The following is a 15,641-nucleotide window of genomic DNA, read 5'->3' on the forward strand; positions in this document are numbered from 1 at the left end:
TGCTAGTTTCTAACAGTAAGCCAAGCATGCTCACCCAACTTGTGTTGCAGATAGTGTTTGTTACGATATAGGCAGCAAGCCCTAGTTCATAGTGACATGCAGAACACACACACGCAAACACCACTATATAAAACAAGAAGCACTTGTGTTAATAGAAGGTTCTTCCAGAATAATTCATAGCTACACGGAGTGTATCCTTGAATGACACTTCAGTGGAGGATCTTCCAAGAGTAAAGAATCTTGGTTTGTGATTGAATGATGACATCCAAACCCACAGGTCAAATGTGAGGTGTTTTAATTAGATGCTTCCACATGTAAATTCCCTAGTCACACTTCTTTGGTGAACCTACATGGCCAAGTTAGTCTGCAGCATACCGCAATTGTTTAGATCACATATGACTAATAGTTAAAATCTGTAAATCCCTATTGCCATAAAGTACTATACTCTCTTGTTGCATTAGGCCCAGGAGGGAGGGGCGGGGGCAGCAGCTTTCACATGTACCCCCCGTCTGTCCTGCTTCTCACATAGTACAATATGCACCATCCAAATCCCAAGACAGAAACAAGTGAAACAAAACAAAACCAAACCAAAAACAAACAAAAAAACCCCCAAACTTCATTAAAAACATTTTATTATAAAAGTGTGCTTTATTATAAGGTAAATTTAAATATAACCAACAATACTGAAAATAATGTAACTGGCATTTACAGCCTTGGTCAGAGTTCTTTATTAAACAGGCATTTGTTTGCTACTCCATGAATAGTTAATAATCAGCTTATGCAACAAGGTATCTTGAAAAAGTGGATAAAGAATACAGAATGATGAGCCAGGAATCTGGGGGTTCTTTGTGGTTTTTTTCTTTTTTAACAGACCTGGTTTTTAAAATGAAATCTGAAATAGAAAACAAGTCATCTTCATGTCGTAAGCTCTCTTCCTACAAGAAAGTTTGCAAAATTGTTAAACAGTGTTCTAAAATGTGGTTAAGTTATACTTTACATAATTTTTATATGTACATTATTTGATGAACACATTTTTAACCATATTTTCATTATATATGTAAGACCATAAACGTTCTCTAATAACATCACACTGTAAGAGCCACAGAATATTTTTACCCAGGTTTGTATTTCTTTAAAACCTGTTTCCCAAAATGCAACAGCTCATTTAAAAGTGAACAACTGGTTAGAACTAACCTCTCCAGACACTGGGGTCATGTGGGCCTAGAAATCATGTTAAGAATAATACTGCTTTTGGTTGAATGTAATTCATCTTATGTGGCAGAATAATAAGCATATCATCAATGAAAATCTATTCAGTTAAGTTCATCCTGCACTTTTGAGTCTACATTAACACAAATGGCAAGGCCTAATGGTACATTTGGATGGAGCAGAAATTCCTTTTATCTTTATATATGGTTTTGCTCATAAAAATTTATTTCTACCACCTTAAAGGAAACCCATGGGAGCAGATGTCTGCAAAGGATCATATTATGTACACCTAGTGAAGAACAGAGAAATATCCTGTGGGCATGTTGATAAGGACCCCAACATATTTTTGGTATAGGAGAGGTCTTTTTTTTCCCTTTTCTTTCTTTCTGTTCTTTCTTTCTCTTTCTTTATTTTTTTTTGCATATGTAAGATCTCCGACTTCTAGAAGACAAATTTAAATAGCATTTAAAAAAACTACTTGTGACATTACATGTCGAACTCAAACTTTTAAAGAGTACAGAGAACTACAAAATGGAAAAAGGAAGCAGATATATGCTTTATGAGGAAACTGTGTCAATGATCTCTCATTTAAAAAAGACTCTTCCCTATTATCATAATGACTACATTGCCTGTCCTTAAAACCACTGGAGTACGGAGGTTACTGACATTATGCCAAAGAAGTCAGAATGTACTTTATTGCAAAAATAGAAAAGGTTTGAAAATTGCATATGATGTGTCCTACCATTTCACCGTAGTCCAAGGCCAGCACATAACTTATCAAGCCAGAAAAACTTGAGAAAACAAAAATGATTAAAACTGTACTTACTATATATAGTGAGTTGTAAAAAGAATGTGATGCAAGCCTGTCCAGCATGAGTCACTGCCAGGGTCCCTTTTCATGGGCACACTCACTAACACAGCAATCCGGGGAAGTCCAAATGAACACATATCACCCAAGGCAGCATCCTTTAATTATCTTCTTACACACAGATACTTTCAGTATATTACAATCATCTGAATAAACCTTTCACTCAAATCATAATTTTGTGGAGTACAAAGTCATTTCATCAGTATGTCAGTATTTTTTTGACCTACTCTTTAAAAAGTGATGGTAAAGCCTATTGAGTATTAAATCACTACTCTGTTTACGGATACATTGTAAATGTAAAAAAAGGAAAAAAACCTGAAATCACAGAAAATGCTTGGCATCTACACAAACACATTCTCAGTGGACTAACCACTACTGTGTAATTTTGTCACTATGGGTCTTGTCCATACTTTTGCTTCATGCAGTGGGTTCAACAATATCCATGTTAGTTCCAAACAGAGCAACTAATTGTTCTTCATAGGTGGCAATGTTTCTTTTCATAATTTCCATGCAAGGTCCCAAAAGCCTTTCAAACGCCTGCACATCCATAGCTAAGAAAAGGGGAGAATAAAAGAAAAACAAATTTAACATTCTTTGCAAATCTGAAAAATTCCAAAGTCACTTACGATGCCCATTCTACAGGTGTCAATAATGCAATGGTATTTTTAGATATTTATCAAATGCAAGAAAAGGGCATAAGGATAAAAATGATCCATCTCAGAAAGTAAACAGCCAGTGTTCCCTTGATAATCTTGATTGTGCAATGCTAGGTCAGGTGGGAGGCTCCTGGTCTACGGTAAGAAAAAAATGAAGGGCTGTTACGGCAAGGCCTTGGAATTTTAAAAAATAAATTAGTTTTGATGTCACCACCTCAATAATATGAACTCCTTAAAGGTGGCAAGGGATTTTTTCCTCTACTGTTTTCCCTTCTCAGGGTTTACAATGCTGTGCTGTAAAGACCCAGTGTTACCTTTTGTAATGTTTACTGGTTTATCCTATTGTCTAGTCAATTCAACGTGGCGACCAAAACGCTTTTGTCCACTTCTAACTATATGCTGTCTGTCACTTTCCCTGCCTGTCTCCTGCATTTTTAAGAACTCAATTTGTAATATACACGTGGAAAATATCACACACTCTACCACAGAAATCCAAATTAAAAAAAAATTTTTTTTTTTTTTTTTGCCTCTCAAATTTGCAAAGGTGCTAAAGACAATGGTCACAAGAATTGAGGAAGTGGACGTTCTTGTATTGCTGGTAGCATGTAAATTAGTACAGAACAAGAGAGCTGGCAGTATACCTCGAACGCCATAAAAAGAAAGCGTACTCCTGAGAACACTGCTAAGGAAAAATCCTATATGTGGGAAAAGAGTATGTGCACACAGACCCAAAAACTCTCCCCCACCCCCAAAATATGGAGCCCAAACCCCCAAAATATTTGCCAGTGGGAAATGACTGAATAACTTATAATGCATATGTTTACCTCATACAACACTACAATTTGATCAAATGAGAAATAAAATGAGCAAGTGCCTATGAAGCTACAGTGAATGAAAAAAAAAGCAGTTGACAAAACTTTAAAACAGAAAACCCATGCAAATAAAGATGAGAAGGAATTCGAACAGGATCACAGGGGGGTGGTGGTCATGGTGGTGGTTGTGGTATGGGCAACTCTGAGTTTTTCCTACCCTTTCTGTATTTCTCAGATTTTCTTTAATGTGAATAAATTTGTTATAGAAAAAAATTAATGCGGTTTCACTCACTTCACCTTTACTCTTCCTCCTTCCTGTCTGTACTCAGGAAAATTACCTGTCAGTTTCTACCTACCTTTTCTTTCATCCACGTGTAACACTTGATTAATATCACACGTACTGAAAGCCTTTTAAAAAGCGACTTCTCTAAGAAGTGAATTCTGAAGATGCCTGCAGGTCTGAGAACACAGAGTGGCTAATTACTGCAGAATCGATTTTCTTATAGGGTCCTCTACATGGACTCCTCCTGGGTTCCACTTCTCACTATTCAAGCGGGTTCTTTCTCCTAGGTCAGGTCTCAGATGCACATAGAGGTGTTCCAGCTGTAGGTGGCATTTGTGATGCCGCATCATTAACAGCTGGACAACAAAGAAAACCATCCTGCGTTGGACAAACCCGACCCTCCTTTCCGTAGGACTAGGAGGAGGAAGCGTTCACACAGACCTTCGGGCTTTGCCCACAGACCCTGATGAACGCTATAAAAATACCGTTCTGGCTGGCTTTTCTTTGGGGAACACAAACTTGAGAGATGAGACCTAAAACTCCATACTCGGAATTCTTTACTAAAACAAGACGTTCTCTCACGCCCATATGGAAGAACAAAATAGGTATGGGGAAAAAAACGGGCTCCCACAAATGGATTCTATAATGCCATGAATCTTGACCTTGTTCTCCTTTGTGGGGACCATAAAACTTGGGGACCCAGTGCAATCATCAGTACAGCCCCATGAACACATGGAATGCAGGCATCCCAACTGCAAGCAGGAGAGGCATGTCCACCACTGTGACTCCTACCTAAACATTTGACGGTCCCGATGGCGTGCGCGGAAGCTGCCCGAGGTTTGTTAGTGACCAGAGCCAGCTCTCCAAAGTACTGTCCCCGAGAACACCGAGCGATTTCCACGGCGCCATTCTCTTCCACTTCTGATTTACCCTGACAAGGTAAGGAAGAGTGTGAGCCTTGACTCAGCTCATGAAGACTCTGTTAACCTGAGGGTGAGCATCAGAAAGCCTGTTGCTCTATGGCTAACATGAATTTTTAGGACTTGCCAACACTCACCTTCCTTTTCATAGTGATTTTCACTTCACCCGATTCTACGATGAAAAAAGAATCCGCCAAATCTCCCTGTAAGAAGGAAACAAAAACAGTGGGGGGAAATGCAGATTTCTTTGACAGCAATCCTTTTTGCCTCTCATAGCCCTGAGATCAACCCAGCTCCGTTGTACAGATGATCTGCCCGAAAAGCCAGGGCCCAGAGGAACAAACTATCTCACCGTCTACACTGAGAGACCGTGATCAACAATTCTTGAATAAGGAGCTCATTTGTAAAATTATCTGAAATAATAAACTCTCTCCCGTGGCACTTCTTGCTAAACTAGCCAAGGAGATACAGCAAATACGGAGGTGAGAATTTGGCCCCAACTCCAGCCTGGATGACAATGTCCACAGTCAGAGATGGCAGGGCTGTGTCCCAGCACCTCCTGCTCCACCAGCCAATCCCGTGCTCCCCGAGAAGTGCTCAGATGCGCACCCTGTGTCATCCTCTGATAACCATTGGCATGGTGGCCCGAAGAGGAGAAACTCTCAAGGAGGAGAAAACCACCAGATTTATCAGGAGGCAGTTCGTGGGGGCCCTGACCCTGACATTTGTACTGATGCTCCACTCCACCTCGGGGCCTCAAAAAGGCTCCTGAAAGTGTTGCCATTTCTAACTACATCCCTGATTTCCCTTCTTGGGTGAACTCTGCCTTGATTTCCAATGACGCCTCCTGAATTAAATAGTGCAGTACGCATGACAGCAAATACTGACTTTTCTGAGCCTCTCAAAGTGATTCTAGAGAAACTTGGGAATTTCAAAACTCTTTAGTACATACAATCCAAGAAACACAGTATCAGAATACATCACACCAAAATGTGGAGTCTAGATTTATGTAACACAGATATTTATAAATGCTTAAAAGACGATACCTAAAAATACTTTCAATAAGCCCTAAGATTAATACATATACATAATCTCCTTTCTCTTATTTTGTATCATAAAAGCTTCCTGTCAAATTTTCAAGTGTTTAAAATCATAATACATCTGTTGACTGCTGTGCAATTTTTTTTTCAGATTTTACTTTTAAATAATCTCTACGCCACTGTGGGGCTCGAACTCATAACCCCGAGATCAAGAGTCACTTCTACCCACCAAGTGAGCCAGGCGCCTGATAATTCTGTTTTCAAAGCGTGCTCTAAGTGCACGTAGAAGTGACAACACTCCGTCTGTTGGTTGGGCCATGTCGGATGGTAGGTGTGATGGTGTGCCCTGCAGTGACACCAGCAGGTACCGGGAGGAAGTGGGGCAAGGGCATGGGACCGCTGCATGACCACTGCGACTTACCAGGCATCTGCAATTATTTCAGAATAAAAGGCTAGGAAGAATCATGTCGAAAGTGCTCTGTGGCTGGTTATTTTTCAACTTCCATAGTAGAACCTCAGCCTTGTTCTCTAATTCGACTCCACTTCCTTCCAACCCCTGACTATAATCTGTGTGCACATGTGAGTACAGGAGAGAGAGACTTGTGATTTACTTGTGTGTTTGCCTTCTAACACAATTATTCTTGCCTCAGGCTCACAGACCTTGCATCTTTTTCCACATGTATCAAAAGACAATACTTTTAGATTAAAATTACAATACAGCATAAATGTTGTGATATAAAAATCAGAGAACCTTAAAATCTGTTTAAATCATTCGCCCAGGGCTTAGAACTGTAACTAAGAAATATGGGCCATATCATCCGTCTGCTTTATCTGTGAACTCTGACTGTCTTCATAAATCCTACTTCTTGGCAGCTCTGTCATAACCAAGGTGTGTATTCCTACCCATTGCAACTGGGATCTCAGAGAAGTATTAGGGGTGAAACAGCACGTTGGCCCCCATTTTGTGCCTGGAAGCTGATACAGTACACGGTACAGTGTGTTCCCTTCTTGATTAATTTTATCAGGGAGCAGCCCCAGGAGGCTTCCTCCTGAACTGATCATGCAAAACTCTGCAGAACTCCCGGCGCAACTTCTGGGTCCATGTTATCTCAAGGAATGCGCTCGTCTGTTTTTTCTGATTGTCAATGACATCTTATTGTAGATACATTTAAATTTCATGTCATGTACAAGTAGAAAATTATCCAGAAATCCATCTGATGATTTAATACATATTCATCAGGAGTTAATTATATAAATAAAAATATTCAAATAGCTTAATGGCTGTAAATCAAACCACTTTTAAGAGGTCATTTGGTGGAAGTAATATTCATTTAATCCACCACTACATGCTAATTACAGACACAAATGAAAAATTTATCAAGATCGGCCTCGTGGAAGAAACTTTTGGAATATAACCCTAAGCTGAATTACCTAAAAAGCACTATACCTGAGCAATGATTTGTTCTCCATCGTTGTATACTTTGGTGCCTATCACATCTACCACTTTCAGGCGTTCAGAAACCTTCAGTGAAAAAAAGATATGATTAAACAGACTAAATTAAACAGACTAAACTTCTATTTCAGAAGTTAAAAATTGGTAGCCCAGAGGCCAAATAAGTAGAGCATGCGGGTTTGTGTGTGTATTAATTAAGTGCCAGCATTTTAAAAGAGATTTCCCTCAGGAGAACCTGAAGTCTCAGCTTCTCTTGATCAGGAGCCTCAGCAACCCCCAGCCCACATGAATGGCACACAGCAACAACGGGCTGGGGTTTGGCGACCGCTCTGGCGCCAAGTCTAGGTGATGCCCCACCCTGGCTTCCTCCGCTCCCTTACATTACACCTGCCTAACTCTGAAGGCATGTGTATTTCCAACCCCTGATCTTTCATGTTAAAAGAGATGCCACGAGACACGATCAGCTGCCTCATACGCATTCTGAGAGGAGAGCTGGGACGCGCTAGGTTTGAGATGTCAATTAGCCCCGTGAGCGCAAATGTCAACCATGCGGTTGGATAAATGCGTCTGCTATTCGACAGAGGGACCTGGCCCGGCGATGGCCGTTTTAGGAGGCATCAATGTGTAAGCAGTGTTTAAAGCCAGGACATTTGACAAGTTCACCAAGTGAGAAAGCATAGCCTGAAAACAGAAGAGACCCTGGAATGCCAGTCTGAAGAGGAAAGGAGAAGAGGGGTAAACAGCAAGGTTGACTGGGAAGGAAAAGACACACCGTGTTTCGACAAGCTCTCCCTGTAAAGGTGTAACTAGTTACTGCCCACATTTCTATCATTACTTCAGTCTACTTTTACATCTTTTAAGTTTTTACTTAAACCCCAGTCAGTTAACATACAGTATTATATTAGTTTTCAGGAAGACGATACAGGGATTCGTTACGTCCATACAACACCCGGTGCTCATCACACCAAGTCCCCCTGCCCTCCTTAATCCTCATCCCCTATTTCCCCCTCCCCCCAACCCCTCCCCGCTGGTGACGATCAGTGTGTTCTCTAGAGTTGAGTCTGTTTCTTGGTTCGTCTCTCTCTTTACTTTCCCTCTGCTCATCTGTTTTGTTTCTTCAATTACACATGAGTGAAATCATAGGGTACTTGTTCTCTGACTGACTTATTTCTCCCTTAGCATTATACTCTCCGGCTCCGTCTATGTCGTAAACGGCAAGATTTCATTCTTTCTTATGGTTGAGTAATATTCCTGTGTGTGTGTGTGTGTGTGTGTACACACACCTCTTCTTCATCCATTCATCAGTTGAAGGACATGTGGGCTGTTTCCATAATTTGGTTGTGGTAGATAATGCTGCTATATAAACATTATAGGGATGTGTGTATCCCTTTGAATTAGTACTTTTGTATTCTTTGGGTAAATACCTATGAAGTCTGCTTTTAGATAAAGACCACATATAAATCTGTTCTAGACACTCACAGGAGTCCATTACTTGTAAAACAAAGCAAAACAGAACATCTGCTGCTACAGGTAGTGAAAGAAATACCATGTTATACAAACACCATCACGTAATCTTTTCAAATAAAAATATTCAAAGAAACTTTCCTACAGAACTAAATGTTCCAAACAGAACAACTTTTAAAGCAAAGTAAAACAAAAGCATAAACATATACTTACTTCCAACGATTTAAGGAATGGCAGTGACTCAATAAAGCTTTCATACATTTTTCTCTTTTTGGCATTATTTTTCACAATTATTCTCCTGAAGGTTACCCTGTCCTAAAGGCAGAATAGCAGATACAAAGACAGTTAAGAGGTAGATTTTATTAGGGAAAAAAGTTTGAAGAGATAGTTTCATTTTAGTCCCAATAAGGAACAAACAGTAACTGAAGATTTTGAAATAAAAGGTTAATATTTATACTTTTTTCAGACTTTTTAAAATTTCTTCAGGCATAAAATATAGACCTACATAAAATATTACTTTCATTTTTTTTTAAAAAAAGGAAACGATTTCCTTTTATTCAGAACTGGCCAACACATAATTGGGATAAACCCACAAGGTGGCGCTATTGCACCATTAAAAAAAGAGCACTAGCCCTGTCTGTTTTCCTCCAGCTTTACTGACATTTAACTGATCTATAACATTGTGTAAAAGTTTAAGGTATACAACGTGTTACTTTGATACACTTATATATTGCGAAATGATTACCACAAAAGGGTTAGTTAATACTGGTATCACCTCACATAATTACCCTTTCTTTTTTGTAATGAGAACATTTGAGACTCCCTTTGCAACTTTCAAGTGTACAATACAATGTTAACGATAATTACCATGCTGTTCATTCAATCCCCAGAACTCATTCACCTTGTAAGTGGAAGTTTCCACCCTCTGACCACCATCTCCCCATCTCTCCCACCCTCAGCCCCTGGAAGCCACCACTGCACTCCGTGTCTCTGAGTTCGGGCTAACACAAGTTCTTTAACTGTGGATGACAGCCCCAGGATATCCAAAATCAAGTCAGTGGAACATGACCAGCATTTTTTTAAACTGAGTTATAATGGACCTATAACATTATATTAGTTTCAGGTGTACAATATAATGATCTGGCATTCATATATATATTGAGAAATGATCACCACAGTAAGTCTGGTTCACACTCATCACCATACATAGTTACAAATTCTTTTTTTCTAGTGAGAACTTTTAAGATCTACACTCTTAGCAACTTTCAAATATAGCATGAACTACAGTGGCCGGGGTGGACAGGACATCACAGGTCTTATTTATTTTATAACTGGAAGTTGGTACCTTTTGACCCCCTTCACCCATGACCAGCATTTTTGTAAAAAATAAAGAATGGAAAATCTCAGCATGCACACCTTTTAGTAAAGTGTTGTTTAGTTATTTATTTCAGTTATACACAAGGACACATACATAAATAAATATAGTAATATACTGGTAAATATACTGGTTGTGAGGGGCGCTTGGGTGGCTCAGTTGGTTAAGCAACTGCCTTCGGCTCAGGTCATAATCCTGGAGTCCCTGGATCGAGTCCCCGCATCGGGCTCCCTGCTCGGCGGGGAGTCTGCTTCTCCCTCTGACCCTCCCCACTCTCATGTGCTCTCTCTCATTCTCTGTCAAATAAATAAATAAAATCTTAAAAAAAAAATACTGGTTGTGATATTTCCGAATGGAAATCTAAATGTGGGTTGCAGGAAAAAAAATGCATGAAAAACACTGCTGAATTTTTTAATCATAAAGCAATTATGATAAGCTCTTGAAAAAATTATGTATGCTAGGTTGTCACATCCACATTATGTCAGAGTTTTTCTTTTTTAAAAAATGTGCATAGAGGAACTACAACTTTCTTGAATATCAAGAGTCAAATGCCAGTGTTTATCATTCTCAGGGTTCTCCAACATTCCTCTGTTTATACTACTTAACCTCAAAGATACAAAACTCAATTAGGAAACTAGGGAAAATTTTAAAGATAACAAACAGCTCAAAAAATGGTTTTCCTACAAACTTTATTTTGAAAAAATCCCTATAAGACATTATTTATAATGGTGCTTAGTTAAGATCTCCCAGAATTATGTTGGCTTGTCATATACTGATCAACAATTACACCACTTTAATATCCAATAAAACTGCGTTACGTTCATTAATTATTAAATTACTGTCCGACACAGTGAGGCTGAATTTAGCTGAACTGGCGGGATGGAGGAAAATGCCAGCATGGATGTAAGTCTCTAGGAAAGCAAACATCCCGTTCCCCAATTTAGTTTATTACAATTTGACAAGGGTTGTAATTTGGAGTTGTAATCCTAATAACTTTTTTAAAAGAGAAAAATGTGCAAGATAATTAGTAAAATTATTGAAATAATTTCCAAGCTTGGGTCTGCATCAGAATCAGCTACAGTATTAAAAAAACGGTTCTCAGACCCCAGACTTCAATGACTCGAACAATGTCTGCGTGTAGGGCTCACTAACCTATAGGTCATAAAAGCTCTCCAAGTGATTCTGATATATAATCAGGTTTGGGAACCGGCTTCAACACCATTTTATGGACAGAGTTTATTGCAAAAGAGAAGACGAGAAACAGTTTAGTGATTAAAAATTAACCACAATGAGGTATTTGTCTCGGGAAAAATTGTGTTAGTGGCCCACCTCTTCACACCCACTGTGACATATAATTAAAATCCACAAAGTCCCATTTCAAATGTTTTCATCCTAGTCATTTCAATAATTGCCTTTCTGAATCATCGGCAGGTTCACGCTCATCAGTTAACCCTTAAGGCTAACAGTGACCAAGTACTATTTACAAAGTTAGACTAGTCTAACAAAGGACTTTTCTCTTGGGATCTGCTTATCGTTCTACCTGCATTTATATGACAGAGCTCCAATGTGCTGGCCTTAAAAGAAAAACATCTTTTCTACTTGACTTTCCCTGGAAAGGGGATAATTCAGTAAGTGGCTCTTAAAAGACATATTTGAAGGATTAAGTGATAGGTTAATTCTAATTTTTAAAAAGTTCCTGCACTTAGGCACATACCCCAAGGTGATCATCACAAACTGCCCACCTGAATAACATGCATAGATAAGTAAAAATCTCTGAAAATGCTCAATCCTTCTTGATGGCTTAAGTACCACACACACTGGGAAATGCTGGGCCTTGGTACCCAGTTTAAGGTTTCTGCCAGGGCTGCAAATTATGAGTACTCAGAGGGGCCAACCTGCTACACATGTGATCTTGTTCCAAGGATGTGTGGGAGGCAGCTTCCAGACCGCGCACCCCTCTGACCCTGGCTGGCAACCTCATCCGAATGACCGAACTTTTCAGCGAATGCCTTCCTTAATGGAACAGGTCACGGCGGACTCTAGATGGAGCCAACCACTCTGATAACTGGCAAACAGGTCCTATGGACCTAGCCCGGTCTGGTTTGGGGTTTCTTACTTTGCTGGCTTTGGGTATTCAAATCTTCAACAGTCCTTAAAACACGCCAGACCACGACGGGTTTCTTCTCGTGTGAAACAATTCCAAATTTTCTTGTACAACTTAAAATGTGACTCATCACATTTTTACCACGGCAACAGTAACCGCCTGATTCTAATAAGAAGAAATGTATGGTATGTATGGTTTCTCTGAGCAAGAGATTTTTATCAGCTGAACCGACTTCAGAGTTAAATGGCTGAGTCGACAGGGAGTAACGGGTTACTTGTGTAAAGCTACATACGGTCCTTGGGACCCAGACTGCAAATAGTCGTCCTATTCTCTCAACCTCTTCTCCTTCCACAAAAGGATTTTTGAGAGAACTAATCTAATAAATACATGTGTTGAAACTAGAGAGTGGGCCGTTTTCAACAATTTAAAAAGAAAATACAAGCACTGCAAACGTCCTAAAATCAGCACTGCTTAAAGTGTGCTCTGGGCAGAACAGCAATGGGGTCTCCTGGGAGCTTATGAGAAATGCAAATCATAAGCCTCATTCCAGATCCAGTGAATCAGGATCTGCGTTTTAACTATATTCCCAGGTGATCCGTAAGCACATCGGAGACCACCTTCTAGAATCAGCTACTCGGCATCCTGATACCACGTATGAAAAGAATCTCCCTTCCCACCTCATCCAAATGTCTTCAAACCAACTTTTAAGTCTTGTAGAAATATCACCATTAACAAATTTATTTTAAAAGCCCAGGTCCCACCCCGGCAGGGTCTGATTAAATTGGTCTGTGGTGGAGCTTCAGCAAGAGGAATTTTTTTAACATTTCCACCCCCTCCCCCACCTTCAAGTAATTCTGATGTGCATCCAGGTGAGAAACAGAGGCATCAAGTATTTTGATGCTACCCAGCTGCTTTTCGAGGCAAAGCTGTTACCACTTTAAAGCACACCAAGAGAACCTGTTTATGGAGGCTTGTCAAACTCTAGCATGCATCCGAGTCACGTGGTGGGTTTGCTCAAGCACAGATCGCTGCGCCCCATCTCCAGAGCTTCTGATTTGGTGGGCCCAAATCAGTAAGGGGGTGGGGCCAGAATCTACATTTCCAGCAAAGTGCCCAGGTGATACAGGTGCTCCTGGTCAGGGGACCACACCTGGGGAAGCACAGATCATGTCATACCCCAGAAAGCTACCTAAGAAAACAGCACTGGAGGCCTTGTTCAATTGTCTGGGTGGCTGGTTTTTAAGGGTGGGTAAAAGAAGAGTATTTCAGATCTGAGTGTCTTTCCCAGGACCAGGAGGTTAAGCTCCTGACTTCACTGGGAAAGAACATGAAGATTTAACCCAGCACCCAGAAGTGCAGCATCCAGTAGCTGCTTAATAAATACCCCAATGACCAAGGAGGATCGCAAAGAAATCCACCTACTAGAACCAAAAGACTCTACCTGCCTGGCTTCCGTCATAACAGTTTTCCTAAGTAACACTTGGGTGAAATAGATCTCTCACTCACCAAACCCCACAGAGCACCAGGAGAGGTAGCAGTGATGGTAGCTGCTCGGGGCGTATTGTACATTAAGGCCAGTTCACCGAAACTCCCGCGGTTATCGTAATTCCCCACACACCTTCCGACACCATCGCATTTCACATAGATATCGAATGTTCCTCTGTTGGACAGATGGAAAGGAAGAGGTAAAAGTAACCCAAGTCAAATCTCATGACAAGAGTACATCATTTCAGAGAAGAGCTGTGTGCGACGAAATCTCCTTTCCAGCTTCCCGTTCTCCTCTGATGACAGGTGATAAAAGGACATCGATATGTGCCAGAGAAAACATCCGTGCCAGACAAGCAGGAAGAGAACATCAGCTAGGCTGCGGTAAGGACCAGACATGTGCCTGCTGGGGGAAAATGAGACCGAACGATCAAAGTTTATAATAATAAAGCAAGTGATAAAATGAGACTCCAACCAAACAGAATATGCACGGACATCCTTCTGAAGAAGCTGACTGCAATCATCTCTGAGTGTAAGAACAGTGAAGGATGTTTTAGGAGTTTTTGTGTCTAAAGAGAACACATATTACTCTTGAAATCAGAAGAAAATAACTTTTTTTTAAAAGAACAGAGCTCTAACAACTTGGTCAGCCCTACTATACAGCACTTACAAGGCTCTTGTATCATCTAAGGAAGGGCCGGCAGAGCAAGGCCCCCGGACTGGCTGCCTGCTTTCATGAATAAAGCTTTACCACACAAACACACGGGTTTGCCTGCGCCTTCTTGATGGCTCATGTGTACGAACCACAGCAGCAGAGCTGAGCAGCTGAGACCACATGGCCTCACAGCCTAAAGAGTTTGCTCTTCACATCATCCGGGGCTTTAGTGCAGACCGACCCCCAACCTAGAGCAAAATGTAGAAATTCAGACTGAATATCTGGTCCTGGTCTTTTTGAAGGTCTTTTTATTTTGTGCTTATCTTTTATTTGGGTTCATGTTCTAAGCAAGCAGCCCACCGTCTGCCTGGCGCTGTCCTACACATTTCACAGACCCCGTATCTACAGAACTACATTCTTCCTGCGGACGACAGTCTCCCCATACACTGTGTTTTATCAGAGAACATGGCTTCAGGTCTTGCTGAAACACCTGGGAGCACAGACAGCAGAAATTCTTTGGCTTTATTCTCTTGGCTAAACCCCTAACAAAGACAAAAAAGGGAGAGCTTTTAAGATTAGGAAAAGGAGGGCGCCTGGGTGGCTCAGTTGGTTAAGCGACTGCCTTCGGCTCAGGTCATGATCCTGGAGTCCTGGGATCGAGTCCCGCATCGGGCTCCCTGCTCGGCAGGGAGTCTCTTTCTCCCTCTGACCCTCCTCCCCCTCATGCTCTCTGTCTCTCATTCTCTCTCTCTCTCAAAAAAAAAAAAAAAAATCTAAGATTAGGAAAAGGATTATGAATGGTAAAGATAAAACAAAAGCAAAAAACACAAGATACGTTAACGAATAAGAGAATAACTGGCTTGACGTTCATGGATAGAAGGGCTTTTCAAGGATACCTTCTAGAATGGGTTTCATGACTATTTTTCAAGTTCAGACTAATTCTTCTATTAACACTATTTACACTTTAGCACCAAAACCATTTTATACATTTTCTACTTGGAACAGAATAAAGTACAACAAATGTGCTGATGAGAAGTAAAATGAGCCTCCAATCCAGCTGCCAGCACGTGGTCTGAAGCCTGTACCCCTTCTCATACACATTTCTTCCCGATAATGTGAAGCGTGGGGCAGAGTGGAGCCACGGAAAGACCACAAACAGTGGCCAGGAGACCCGGATGCCAGGCTGGCTGAACTTCGCTGACTCCTGTCACTTCCGTGTGCTTGGGAGTTTTCATCTGTCAAGGGGGTGATTAGGATCTAAGCGAACCGGGAAACGTAATGGAGTTTTTAACCATATTTCAGTTTGCCATATACCCT

General features: G+C 40.7%; 1 protein-coding gene across 1 annotated transcript in view; it reads right to left on the reverse strand.

Annotated features, from left to right (window-relative positions):
• Positions 1-712: 712 nt before the first annotated feature.
• Positions 713-15,641, reverse strand: part of PRKAR2B (protein kinase cAMP-dependent type II regulatory subunit beta) — an 88,484-nt gene continuing 73,555 nt past the window's right edge. The window contains exons 6-11 of the mRNA XM_021682941.2: positions 13,691-13,844; positions 8,919-9,020; positions 7,236-7,310; positions 4,886-4,951; positions 4,621-4,759; positions 713-2,628 (exon numbers count right to left, since the gene is read on the reverse strand). Of these exons, the coding sequence (XP_021538616.2) occupies positions 2,495-2,628; positions 4,621-4,759; positions 4,886-4,951; positions 7,236-7,310; positions 8,919-9,020; positions 13,691-13,844 (670 nt within the window). The 3' untranslated portion in view covers positions 713-2,494. The remainder of the gene's footprint in view (positions 2,629-4,620; positions 4,760-4,885; positions 4,952-7,235; positions 7,311-8,918; positions 9,021-13,690; positions 13,845-15,641) is intronic.

This window comes from Neomonachus schauinslandi, chromosome 12 (genome assembly GCF_002201575.2).
Source record: "Neomonachus schauinslandi chromosome 12, ASM220157v2, whole genome shotgun sequence".
NCBI lineage: Eukaryota > Metazoa > Chordata > Mammalia > Carnivora > Phocidae > Neomonachus > Neomonachus schauinslandi.